Source organism: Ustilago hordei (assembly GCF_900519145.1).
Source record: "Ustilago hordei strain Uho2 genome assembly, contig: UHO2_contig_04, whole genome shotgun sequence".
Classification (NCBI taxonomy): Eukaryota; Fungi; Basidiomycota; class Ustilaginomycetes; order Ustilaginales; family Ustilaginaceae; genus Ustilago; species Ustilago hordei.
Genome location: NW_024545261.1, coordinates 2080014 through 2092959, shown reverse-complemented (window position 1 = coordinate 2092959; position 12946 = coordinate 2080014). Strand labels below are relative to the sequence as shown.

General features: G+C 50.0%; 5 protein-coding genes across 5 annotated transcripts; 1 reads left to right on the top strand and 4 right to left on the bottom strand.

The window, feature by feature from the left end:
- Nucleotides 1–61: 61 nt before the first annotated feature.
- On the bottom strand, nt 62–1804 carry UHO2_02981 (uncharacterized protein; the record flags this gene model as incomplete). Its single annotated transcript, XM_041555769.1, has 1 exon — nt 62–1804. One exon carries the CDS (start codon nt 1802–1804, stop codon nt 62–64), a length of 1743 nt encoding a protein of 580 aa, XP_041411703.1.
- A 2885-nt stretch (nt 1805–4689) lies between these two features.
- On the bottom strand, nt 4690–7029 carry UHO2_02980 (uncharacterized protein; the record flags this gene model as incomplete). The annotated part of the gene is made up of 1 exon (XM_041555768.1): nt 4690–7029. The coding sequence occupies one exon, from the start codon at nt 7027–7029 to the stop codon at nt 4690–4692; it is 2340 nt and encodes a 779-aa protein (XP_041411702.1).
- Nucleotides 7030–7408: 379 nt separating this feature from the next.
- On the bottom strand, nt 7409–8677 carry UHO2_02979 (putative SDS22 - protein phosphatase 1, regulatory subunit 7; the record flags this gene model as incomplete). The annotated part of the gene is made up of 1 exon (XM_041555767.1): nt 7409–8677. The coding sequence occupies one exon, from the start codon at nt 8675–8677 to the stop codon at nt 7409–7411; it is 1269 nt and encodes a 422-aa protein (XP_041411701.1).
- Nucleotides 8678–9107: 430 nt separating this feature from the next.
- On the bottom strand, nt 9108–10274 carry UHO2_02978 (uncharacterized protein; the record flags this gene model as incomplete). The annotated part of the gene is made up of 1 exon (XM_041555766.1): nt 9108–10274. One exon carries the CDS (start codon nt 10272–10274, stop codon nt 9108–9110), a length of 1167 nt encoding a protein of 388 aa, XP_041411700.1.
- Nucleotides 10275–12068: 1794 nt separating this feature from the next.
- UHO2_02977 (uncharacterized protein) lies at nt 12069–12766 on the top strand (the record flags this gene model as incomplete). The annotated part of the gene is made up of 2 exons (XM_041555765.1): nt 12069–12086; nt 12173–12766. 2 exons carry the CDS (start codon nt 12069–12071, stop codon nt 12764–12766), a joined length of 612 nt encoding a protein of 203 aa, XP_041411699.1.
- Nucleotides 12767–12946: the final 180 nt, after the last annotated feature.

The window sequence follows — 12946 nt, the reverse complement described above, 5'->3', positions numbered from 1 at the left end:
ATGCTAAGAATACAATGTGTTGAATCGTAAACGTGAGAAATCGTCTGTCATGCTAGCTAGACTATGCCTCATCACCGACATCCTTGGTACCAAGTTTTGTCGGGTTGGCAATGCCTTCGCCGAGCTTAGCGCTGTACGGCTGGTCTGCGCTCTTGTCTCCAGCCTTGGAAGCGGTAGGAGAAAGATCGGTAGGGTTGATGCTGAGAGCCAAGTCGTCGTCGTCGACCTGACGGCTCTGGTCGAGAAGCAGACGCTCCTGTTGGGTAACATAGGTGGTCCACTGACGTGTGGGAACGCGAGCCTCTAGCATCTCGTTGATCTCCTCAAGCGAGCGACCGAACGTCTCGGGGATGTAGAAGTAGACAAAGACCATAGCGATGAGAGTACCGACACCGTAGATCCAGCCGATCTGAGCACCGAGATTGGCGTTGTAGAAGAGGTAAGGGAGGGTGAAAGTGACAGCCCAGGCAATGACCCAGAAGCAAGCAGTGCCGACCGACATGATCTTGCTGCGGTTCTTGCCGACTGCCAACTCGGAAGCGACGACCCATGCGAGGGGGCCCCAAGCCAAGTTGAAGAAGAAGACGTAGATGCAGATCATAGCAGCGATGGTTCGACCCTCAGTGACGGTAATGACGCCAGGCCAAGGGAGCGACTGGCCGCGAGGAGGAAGACCTTTTGTACCGATACCAGCAACGACGAAGAGCGAGATGAACATGGGGATCGAAGTCCAAAGGATCAAGGGGCGTCGTCCGAAGCGGTTGACAAGGAGGAAGGAACAAAGAACACCAACGACCTCGATGACATCGACAATAATGGTGATGATGAAAGCATCCTTAAGACCGACGGCAGTCATGAAAGTGACAGTGTAGGAGAAGATAAACTGAACACCGCCGATCTGCTGACCGATCAAGATACCAAGAACGCAGGCAAACTTGCGGAGCTCAACACCGTGGAAGAGGGTGCTCCAGCCACCTGCACCGGAGAGCTCGAGCTCGTCTTGGCGGGCCTGTCGGAAAGCATTGTACTCGAGAGCAATGACATGGTCGCGAACATCATCGTGCTGACCCTTGTTGACACGTTTGAGGGCAGCGAGAGCCTTTTCGTCGCGGTTCTTCTGGATGAGCCATCGAGGCGATTCGGGGATGATGTACATGCCGCCGACGAGGATTGCAACGAAGAAGAGGTTGAAGATAATAGGAATGCGGTAGGACCATGTCGAGTCGATGTCCTTGGTGCCCTGAGCAATGCAAGCACCGATGACCTGACCGATAGCAAGCATGAGCTGCCAGGACGATACAATGGCACCTCGAATCGCAGTGGGAGCGATTTCGGAGAGGTAGAGAGGAGTGCAGTTGGAAATGACACCAACACCGGCACCGAGAACACCTCGACCAAGCGTGAGAAGCGGCTTGGAGCCAATGGTAACGAGCTGAAGGACGACACCAATGGTAACAAGAGTGCAGGCACCGAAAAACCCACCTCGTCGACCGACATAGTCACCAAGGGGAGCGGCAATCAGGGAACCGACGACTTCACCAGCCTGAACGATGGAAGCGTAGAGGGACTGATCATTGGAGGGGATAAAGTATTCGCCGTTCTCTGGGTTGAGGTTACCAAAGTCTCGCTTGAAGCGTTGCATCTCGAGGATACCGGTGAAGTAGGTACCATCGTAACCGTAGAGGATCGCACCGACGACGGCGAGTGCACAGAAGAAGATGGGACGAACGTTGGCCTTGGAGAGAAGCTTGGCCTCACCAACGGTCACGCCGTTGAGCGAGGATGCTACAGCGGCGCCACCCATGTTGTCGAGTTGTCCTAGGCGCGAGGGATGTGGCTCGTTTGCAGTGACCAAGCTCGAACAGCTGGTGAGGAGAGGACCAGCTGAGATCGGGAGAGGATGGAGGAGTAAGGTCGACTATAAGAGGGGATGAGGGAGGAAAGAAAGAAAGGAAGAAAAGGAAGAAAGGAAGGAAGGAAGGAAGGAAGGAAGGAAGAAAGGAAGGAAGGAAGAAAGGAAGAAAGGGGATGTGGAAAGGGATAGCGAGTTGAGGCAAGGCTGATACTTATATGACCTGTGGTTAGAAAGGACATTCGCCGCAGAGGAACTTGTTCGGAAAGTCCGATGGACAGCCAAAGAGAGGGTGTGTGGACCGGTGAATCGAGGTGTGGTAGTACTGCTGCAGCGTCAGGGGCTTGCCGTCCTGCACTCTTCCTTAGGCTCTCTAGAAGAAGGCGGGGAGAAGAGCATATAGCATCATTGCAGCGTTGGGGGCAAAGGCGAAAGCGAGAGCGAAAGAAGCGAAGGCGGAGACACTCGAGATGCAACAGTTGAGAGATGCTAAAGTGGACAGGCGGACTTTCGGTCGGAGAGCAGATCAGACTCGTCTCCATGCAGCGACGGACACCGGTCACTCGACACAGTAGTTTCGCAATCCCGCCTGGACTCAATCGCACGAAACATAAACCAAATTGTATATACATAATACCAAAAACTAAGTGGATTGCAGGCAAAGACCCGTCGGGAGGGCAGATAACGACGAACCAGGCTGCTAATAGTACGCCTGGCTGCTGGTGAAGATGATGTAATGAAGAGAGGAGAGGTGAAGCGGAGCTGAGTCGATTGTTGAGTTCCAGCCCAGGCGGGCAACGCCTTCTTGACGATCACGTGATGCGTTATTGTCACAACACCGAATGCAGAAAGTTCGGCTCGACCGACACCTAAGCGAGTCATGCAAAAAAAAAAGAAAAAAAAAAAAAAAAAAAAAAAAAAGAAAAGAAAAAAATAAATAAAGAATAAAGAATAAAGAAAAATAAATAAATAAATAAATAAATAAAAAAGAAGAAATAAAAAAGAAAAGAAAAAAGAAAAACCTCTCAAGCCATCCTTGTTTCTTCTCCTTGCACCGTGCTTTGACGGGTCTGACCTTGTTCTTGTAGTGAGCTGGTGCGGTCATCGACTCATCGGCCGATCCTTGACCTCCCCTATGATCGTTTCAAAGTTGCGCTCTCTCACCGCCCTCTATGCCAATCAGAACGATCATCGACAAACAGACGGTTGCAAGGTGACGGCATAGACTACTCACAACCCACTTTACCAACCCCGCAAGTGCACTTGATTCGTTGCATTTCATCAGCGATGCAGCAAAGGTGCAAGCAAGTTCGAATAAGAAACACTTTTTTTTCGAGCAACCGACTGGACTGTCGAGGATTGGACTCGCTCACGAGGTCGTGGTTAATGCAGCGAGGAGTAGAGACAAAGAGAGAGAGAGAGACGAGAGAGGTTCGGAGTGTGTGTTTAGCGAGATTGCAATTCCTCCGAAATCTCTCCGTTCTGCATCGAAGCCGTAAGAGCAGTCACAAGTCACACTTTGACTTCTGAACGCTCTGAGAGCGACTTGGGCTGATCCTAGGTAACATTTTTTTTTCAGCCACATCCCTGCTCATGAACCGACCTTACCTTCTCTTTAGACCACACTTGTTGCCCACCACGAATCTATTTGAGATGGACAGAAGCTCAAGGGAGAAGAGGCGATTCGAGATTCGAGCAAAGCAGCACGACAGTCAAGATGCGAGCTCGGTTCCAAACTTCTGCCCCTTCGACAGCTGGACCGCGGAGAAATTTCTTCTCTTTCCTCCGCCCTCGGCTGTGCTGACAGTATGACACACATGTTAAAAAAAACAAAAAACAAAAAACAAAAAACAAAAAAACAAAAAAACAAAAAAACAAAAAACAAAAAAACAAAAAACAAAAAAAACAATTGCGCCGAAATTACACCTTCGGTTACCGTTTTGCGAATCCACGGTTTCCTGCCGCTCTTTGCCTCTACTTGCGGCAAGACAACGACCTAGATCGGGAGACAACACCTCTCGCCTACGTCACGTTTGTTCTCGACTGACTGTTGCTGTTTCGCGATTCAATTTTTTTATTTTTTTTTCTTCATTTTTTTTTTCTCTCTCTTTAACTGAAGCGATGCTCGATCGAACAGCAGCATCTTTTGCACAACAACCGCCGAGGCGCCAGATCGGGTTGACAAAGATGGGATCTGATTGCGATTCACACTCGCTCAGCTGACCTCGATCCCCGTTTGTGGTCAAGGGTTTATTGTTCTTCACCTCGGCAGAGAGAACCAGTTTAAGCCACGGTTTTTGATTGATATCTATGCGAGCCTACTAGTGCCTTTCTCTCTCGCCGTCTTGGCAACGAGGTAGGAGCATGGCAGTAAAGATTCGGCGAAACTCGTTCTTTGGCAACGGCCATGTGACTTGCTAGCCAACACACCATAAGTTCGAGCTTCGAGTCAGGCCAAACAGGCTGCTACTGTGACAGAAGCTTATTTCCCCCCCCCACACAGACGTTGCTAAGCATGGCGACTCGGTCTTCTTGCGGAGCGCAGAAGCTACTCGAAAGTGGCTACGCAGATCTCAACAAGCAAAATGCACGCTAGTAGCCGCGCCTTCAAAGTTATCCATGCTCGTCTCCGCACACATGCTTGGTTGCCATCGCTTCGCCGGTCCGCACCTCGTTGGAGGCCGGGCCAGCTCCGTTCGAAGAGGCACCTTTAAGCTCTGCACCTTTAAGCTCTGCACCTTCTCTCCGCGCAACTAAGATCACAGGCGAAGCACAACCCAACTTTCTTGTAGATCTCTATCTTATTAGCACTAAGAAACCAGCCTCAGCTGCTCCCTCTAAGGCGTGCGCCAAATCTTGACAACTCCGTCAGCTGAAGCCGTGACGATCTCAGACCCTTCTTGACTAGAATCGGGATTGTGTTCGACCCAGAGAATAGGCTTTGTATGCGCAGCTTCCCCTTTCGACCCAACTGCTAGTCTTTCGCCTGAAACAGTATCCCATCCGACCAAGTTGCCCTCTTCATCACCAAATACAACTCCATCTTCCTCGTTGGTGAAATCTGATTTACAGCGATAGCTCTCATGCTTGTGCCCTTTGTACGTCTGTAGTAATGTCCCATCTTTAGTATCTAGCAACCGCACTGTTGAGTCTAGCGTTGCGACGAGCACCGAAGTACCCAGCCTGGACGGCGTAACCGACGTGATCGGTGCTGGGCAAGTATCAGCTCTTAACTGACCTCCTCTTAAATCATAGCATCGCAGTACACCATCCACCGACCCGGACCAAATACTATCATCTCTAACCACCAACCATGTAACCGCATCCTTCGCCTCTTTCAGCTCCATAATCGGCCTCCATGCTCCTTGAGCTCTCAAATCAAACACCCTCACCACTCCATCAAATCCACCAGCAACAATCACACTTCCATCTCCATCCTTTCCACCAAACCTCACATCGTTGATCTTGCCCATATGCCCTCCAAACCTCCTAACCACGCTTCCACTCGCTACATCCCACACGTACACCGACTTATCTCCTCCGCCGGAAACGAATCTCGAGTTGTCTCGGCAGATGTCGAGCGCCAGAACTTCGTGCGCGTGCTCGGTGTATGTTTGGATTGCTTCCGAATCGGGCGAAAGTTTCTTGGCGTTCCAGAGCCGGATGGAGCGATCAGAACCGCCGGAGAGGAGGTAGCGTCCGAGAGTGTTGTAGCGGATAACGTTGATGGCTCCTTTATGGGCGTTGGGCAAGGTCTGTACGAGATGGGTAGGCAGTTTCACTGAGCTACTGAGTGCGACCACCTGTCGAGGCTTAGATTGGGAAGAGAGAGAGGAGGAAGGTGGATGCTCACCTCGATCTGCGTTCAAAGCTCTTGAGAACCAGCTGCTGACACTGCCTTCCCCTTTGCTATGGCTACTCTTCTCTCCTTGAGCACTCGGCGTTGACGTCGCCGATGATGATACGGGAAGAGGCTTCGAGATAGTCGAAGGATCAACCCCAATCGAACGCTGCTCTCGCTCCCAATCAGAATCCATCTCCCACTTTCCCAACGCATGCTTCAGTATGGCTTCAAACCTCAACCTCCTAGCTGTATCCATCTGTGCCTCTTTCATCTCCTTCTCACCTCCTTTCTCCCCCTCTTCCTTCAGATCTATGTCATACCTGACCGCCAACCCATCCTCACCCGTGCCCTCACCAAAATCAACAAACCTAAACTCATCCTCTGCCAACCCAATATACGCTCTCGCCGCTTTCTCGTCCGCTGGTGTTTCCCCTATCCCTGTGCCACCTTTCGCTAATACAGCTCTGAACTTGGCCTCAGCTGTCCTACGTGCCGCTGTAGTCTTCTCTTTGGCGGATTTCTGAGGTGGACCTTCCAAACTCGACAGCAGGTCCGGGCTTGAGGCTAGTTGTTTCTCCACCGCATGCGCTGGGATAAGAATGAAGGTTCGAGTATGAAGCAGGTGTGGGGAGGTGGAAAGCACTGCTCGGGGAAAAGAGTTGAGAAGGCAAAGTTCGTTGGTTGATACAGAGAAGCGAATTGCGATGGATTGAAGAGTGTCGGTCTTGCCAACGTAGTACTGTCTCGTTTGACCGTCGCCTGGTCTTGACGAGGATGGTGCTTCACTGGAGGCAAAGTCGGTGCTGTGGGGGTTGACTTTTCGTCTATGAGCGGTAATCAATGTGCCTTGCTCCGAACTGGAGTCAGTGCTGGGTGGTGAAAAATCAACTTCCGCTCCAGCACTCGACTTCGACCCTTGTCTAGCTAACAATGTCGGCCCCTTTCCCCGCTTCCTCTCTGCTCTACCCTCAACCTCCCCCTCCTCCTCATCAACTTGTCCAAGCACAAACTCTCCATTTTCCTCACTGTTTCCTACACCTTCTGATTCTCCCTGAGCCCCACTATACGGCGGAGGAGCATCCCCATCTTCACTCTCCCACAACCTCTTCGCATCAAAAACCACCTGTCCCACCCTCGTAACATCCGCTCTCGGACCCTTCCTAAACGCCGCTTGAGCATCTTCACATAACGGACAGAAATTTGCTAATCTCGGATTCGAAGCCAAACAGTTGGCGCATACCGGTTTGGAACAGCAGGAATGGATGAATATACTAGCTGGTTTCGCGGTGGAAGGGATTGTGGAGGAACATGCTAGACAGAGCGAGCCTTGCATCGCGATGTTGGATGTCGTACGACTCGATGAGCTAGTGAGGGTTAAGTGCGGTTGTGTATTGAAAGAAAGAGGCCGCTCCTAATGACTTCGTTGCTGTAGTGGCTGTCAGTGATGGTGGTAGACACAAAGACGATCATCAGATGGCAGTAGGGACAAGAATGGTGGCGGAAGGGAAGAGCTGCTTCAGGGTCCTCGCTGACACCAGCTGCCAAATCTTGCGCGCATCAACCTCGAAAAAATAACGCCATGTGGAGGCTTCTCCCTCTCAGCATCACTCACATCGTCTCAACCCTACACACACACACTTCTCATCATCTGCACAATCTCCATGGACACCCTAATCACTTTCCCATTGGGACATTACAAGAGGGGTGATTTATCATCGCACAAAAGTTGCATCAATCTGCCTAACCTGAGGTAACATCAACATGACCTTCCTCCTATAAGCCGCACCTTCCTTTCTCATCCCCGGGTTCCCCTCCAAATAAACCGTTTCCAACCGCGGCATCCTCCCCTCTCCTAACTCCTGATCCAACCCATTAATATCCGCAATCTTATTATCATTTGCCCAAAACTCTTCCATCTTCTCCAAATGCCTAACATTCTCAACCTTCTCAATCATGTTCCCACCCACATCCAACACCGTCAACTTTGTATTCCTCTCTAAGCCTTCGAGCTTGGTTAGACCGTTGTGGGAAATGTATAGCTCTTCCAGGTTCACCAGCTGCTCCAGGCCTTCGAGTTTGGTGATCCTATTGCTCTGGATGGAGAGCACTTTGAGGTTTGTGAGAGAAGAAAGACCGTGGAGAGAGATGATCTTGTTCTTTCCCAACCAAAGTTTCGTTAGGTTCGCAAGATGACCGATGTTCTCTATCGCTCGTAACCTGTTCCCACCCAGCTCTAGACTCTGTAACGACCCTGCGATCGCTCCATCTAGGTCATCTGGTCGAACACGAGAGATCTTATTCTGAACAAAAAACAGCTCTTTACACTGCCCCAGATGCGATACGTTCGAAATGTGATGGATGTTGTTGAACGATAGATCCAACGATTCTAACTTCTTTAGTTCGTCCAAGCCCGAAACTTTCTCGAGACTGTTGTCGTACAAATCCAGAGCCTCTAGCTCTGTCAGAAGCCCAATGTCTTTGGATCGAATTTTAGTGAGAAGGTTTTGACGAAGACAAAGTCGTTTGAGATGGGGAGCAAATCGTTGTAGACCCAAATTCTTTGTTGTTGTGAGACGAAGATGACCGAGATCGAGCACTTCTTCGGTGTCTGGGTAGTGGGTTAGGAGTTCAGAGTCGTCGGGGATTTCTTCGGTTGGTGGTTCAGGTTGTTGAGGTGCACCAGTGTGATCAACTCGAACAGAACCATACTGCACGATGCCACGGGTAATGCCATTGTTGGCGGGTTCGGTTTCGTTTGTGGCGGAGGATGGGCCTGCTTCGTCTTCTGTTTGCGGATCTTCTTCATTGTCTTCGTTGGCATTGTGGCGGTCGTCGTCCGAATCCGAATCTGAATTGTCGCCGCCAGCGGAAGGGCGATCTTTGGATGATAGAGTGGGTGCTGGTGATACTTCGCCTACGATCTGCACCTTAGGCTTTGCATCGGCTGCGGTTGATGACGAAGCTGTTGAAGAGTGCGCCATGTTTGTCGTGTAGCAAAGAGAGATGATGGAGTATGGAAGGGAGGAAAGAGGAATTCGAACTGGTCCATCCATGCATCGAAAAAAGCGCAGTTTCTCATCCGACGACAACCAACGCAAAATTGAACCCGCCGCGGACACTTTGCTCGCGTGTCTCTCTCATGAACTGAGCTTTTCGGCTATTGCAGACCAACACACAGCACACACTGCTACCATCTTCTAGTATCTCAGTATCTTAGAGATCAGAGCTGTCGTGTGTCAGACAGGAAGCAAGATAATAGGTTGCTGTGTATCAAATTACAGAGAGGCTAGTACAGAATAAACTTGCGCGGAGAGAAACGTCGAGGTGGTATACAGGTTGTAGAGTGCGAAATAAAGTGGACAGCGCGATCAGCTTGCAAGATGTGATTCCAAAAGGGCAACCAGATGCCATTCATGTCGAGATACCAGCCTTGGCCACATACTCCTCCCTATTCGACGTCACAAAAGGCTTCCTTGTCTTGTCAACAATCTCTGCCGGAGTTGCATCCTTACTTTCCAACTTCTCCGTTGTTGCTGAGTCATTCCTCTTCCCCTTAGCCACTAGTCTTGCCTCCTTCTCCTGCACCCTCTTCTGTTCCGCCAACTGCTTCATCTTCTGAAACTTCTCCGCTGAGATGCGTGTACCAAACAAGACATCAAAATGAACAAAAAATGGCTGCGAGTAGTTATACCGCAACCCGGTCATTTGGTGGTGTACATCGTGATACTCTGCGCAGTTGGGGAAGATGAGATGCAATGGATCCAAGTACCATGGGAAGGCATATCCACCGTGATCGGAGACAGTTTTGAGGGTGGAAAAGGTGAAGAGGAGGATACCTTGACGAACGGTCATGGATGCTGCTGCGTGTGAGATGGCTGCTCCTGCCGAGTCGAGTAGAAGGCCTTCGACGGGGTGGTTGTAGAGTGCGCCGAATGCGTACGGCACGTAGAGGCGATGATGATGCGAGTGGAAGTGGCGGTAGAGGAAACGGCTTTCATGGAAGAGACGATGGAGGGTGTACTGCCAAGCATCCATGACGAAGAATGCGAACCAGAATTGAGCTGTTGGAATGCCCCACCAGTAAAGCCACGATGCGGTGGAGATCGCATCTTGGCTGCCAAAGACGAGCTTGGCGAACGTGGGCGCAAGCGATGGACCGAGCAACTTGGATGTGCTGTTTCGAAGGAAAGCTGCAATGTTGAGAATCTTTGCTGGGTGGTCTGCGAACGTCTGTTTGAGCCCAACTGAATCATCGTCGAGCAACAGCAACCCGAAAAGGGTCTGTATAGCTTGCTGAACAATGACCATAACGATGACCCGTGTAACGCTGACACGGTTACGTTTGGTGACTTCTTCGGGCTCGTGCAATCGATATCGTTCGGTGAAGGGTAACTCGAGTGTATCGAGTGCATGGTAGAAGAGGGAGGCGACCCAGTAGATGACGATGGGTAGCGCTAATGAGAGATACTTGTCTGAGATACCAGAAATGGTCGTTGGCAGCGCTTGGAAGTAGAAGGGTGTCTGATTGAGCTTGGCGAGCCAAGCCGACGCTACTGTGGCATTAGCAAAGGCGGCCATGACGTTGGGCGGCTGTACGTCTGTTCGCTAGCTGCTAGTTGAGACTGTGGACGCAGATGAGTTTTCTTGATCAACTTCTTGGTCGAGAGTGGAAGTGAGCGGTCCAGAACCGCAGAGTGAACCGTGGCGGTAATGCTGGTCGAAATGTCTAGGGTCTCGTGCGGAGATGAACGTGATATGAGGTGCTGCTAGTAGGTCGTGTTGTGAATGCAAGGAGTAAGGTGTAACGATGTGGAACAGCGGCGATGGGGTTTGGCTGGACAGGATGGACAGATTTGTGATAGCGTCAAGGTTATGATGGTGGTCGAGTTGAAGAAGAGCGTGAGGAGATGCTGGTGATTGCGTGTGTGCGAGGCGAGAAAAGGGTTCAATACTTAAAAATCGGTGTCAATTCCCGGCTCTTTCACCGAATACCCAAAAAAAAAAAAAAAAAAAAAAAACAAAAAAAAACAAAAAACCCACAGACACAAGCGCGCACTCTGAATGATTAACGTAAGAATTTCTCATAACAAAAAAAGCCAAGATCGGTGCAGAAGCTGCCTGCCGTCACGCTAACGAGTCGAGACGATTCGCGCCTTGGTTGACAGCATGTTAGAGTGTCGTGTTTTTCACAGTGGCTCGAGTCGTCTCTTCTCGTACGTTTTGACCGCAATTTTTTATCCTGTGAGACCGCGGCTTTCGGGCTGAAACGGTTCCGTGATCGGGTTGTGGCCTTTTCTGTAGATCTTCCTGCTATCGCTCTAGACTAGGGGGTTTCAGTTTTCTCTGAGTTTTCAAAACTCCGAGTTTTCATGGTTTTTTTGGATTTTGAAAGCTTGCTGCTTAAGTAAGCTCTGCCAGGAAAGAAAAGCTCAGAAGTTTTGAAAACCCCTACTTATTTTTGCCATGAGCCTGGGTTTCTGAATATTTGAGTTTTCAGCAGGAGTTTTTGTCATGTGCTGATATCATGTGATTCTAACACAATTCTGCACACAACCCTTGACCTCCACTTTCTGCACTGTCTACACTTTCTCACACTTTGAGTTATGTCTGTCCTTGCTTCACTTCTATCACCATCTCCAGTAGCATTTCCTCCCTGTCAGTGCCAGGACATGGACATGCCATCCCCTCATGACCATATCAACAACATTACACTATTCACAGCTTTGCAGCAAGCCTCTGGATTGGCTCCAGCATCAGAGCAGTCTTCAACTGCTTCACAGCACAACACAATAATGTCAGCTCAGTCCAACCTTGATTGCTCTCATCAGCACCACCCTTGATTGCTCTCATCAGCAGCACCCTTCTGCAACTTCCAGCACCTTGGCTGGGGCTGAGTCGGCTCAGCCAGCAACCTCTCCCGCTTCCCCTTTGTCCTCCTCCACTCCTTCTGGTTCCAATGCCACCACATCTGCCAGTTCTTTGCCTCGCCAAACCTCTACCCAGCCAACTCGAATCTCTGCAACTCACAGACATCAAGCCAGTACTTGTGGCAGCAGGTTCAACAAAACAGATTGTATTGCCTACTTCAATTGGTCACCTAGCAACATAAATAACCTCGTTGATATCATCTACAATAATGATCATTACCAACGTGTTCTATTGCCAGGACGTTTGACTGCGGAACAGGAAAAGGGTCTGAAGACAAACAAAGATGTTATCTGCAGGCAGATATGGCAGGAGCTGTTCCCAGACAAGTCTACTGTTGGTGGTGCTGGTTGAGTAAAGACTAAGATTCACTGGCTCACTGAACAATACAACAACATCAAGAAGACCATCTTGCAGCAGACCAGTGCTGGAGTACTTCTTCAAGACATGGATCACAACAGCTCAGTAAGTACAACTTAGTTGATTCATGTTAAGTGTGCCAACGTTCTTATACTTTATATCTCTGTCTATGCTTCTTTATCAACTTGCAGGACTATGCCACATGCGAATCGATTGCTCAAAGCTGCCCTTGGTTTGAGCACTGGCACAAGATGATGACCAACCATGCACAGACTGGTCCAGTTGTTCTTCTCAATGGTCACCCATATGATGCCACCCCTGCCTCCTCTCAGAATAACTCGGTTGATGCTGATGTGAACATGGATGATGCCAGCGATGCTCACTACCCTCAGCGATGCAACATTCCTGGCATGGAATCCATTCTTGAGGAGTCACAAAATGATCCCATTGGAGCAAGAGTTATCTCATCTTTTTCTTCTTCAGTTGCAGCCACCCCAGCTGCTGCTTCATCTTCATCCCGCTTGCCCTTCTCTTCCTCATCCAACCAGTCTTCGATTGGCCCCACCCCCTTCACCATTACCCCTATAGACACTCCAACCTGCCAGTGCTCATCCAGCACCGCTTTTGAGGCTGATGAAGTGGACAATGGTGATGGTGACTCTGTTTACCATTCTCCAGCCACAGGTACAACACCCAAGAAGTCTCAACCCTTCACTTCCAAGAGCAAGCGAGAAGAGCTGTCAGAAATTGTGCAGGCCTGCACCCAAGACATGCTTCAGGCATGAATCAAGGTTGAGGAGGAATGCACGAAGAGGGAGGAAATGCACATTCAATTTGCCAGGGAAGAAAGTGAGAGACAAGAGTGCATGCAAACTGAAGAGTGTGGTTGGCTCATGGAGATGGTGCAGATGATGAACCCTAATCTACCCTTTGGCAACATCGCTGGAAGTAGTCAAAGCAATCTT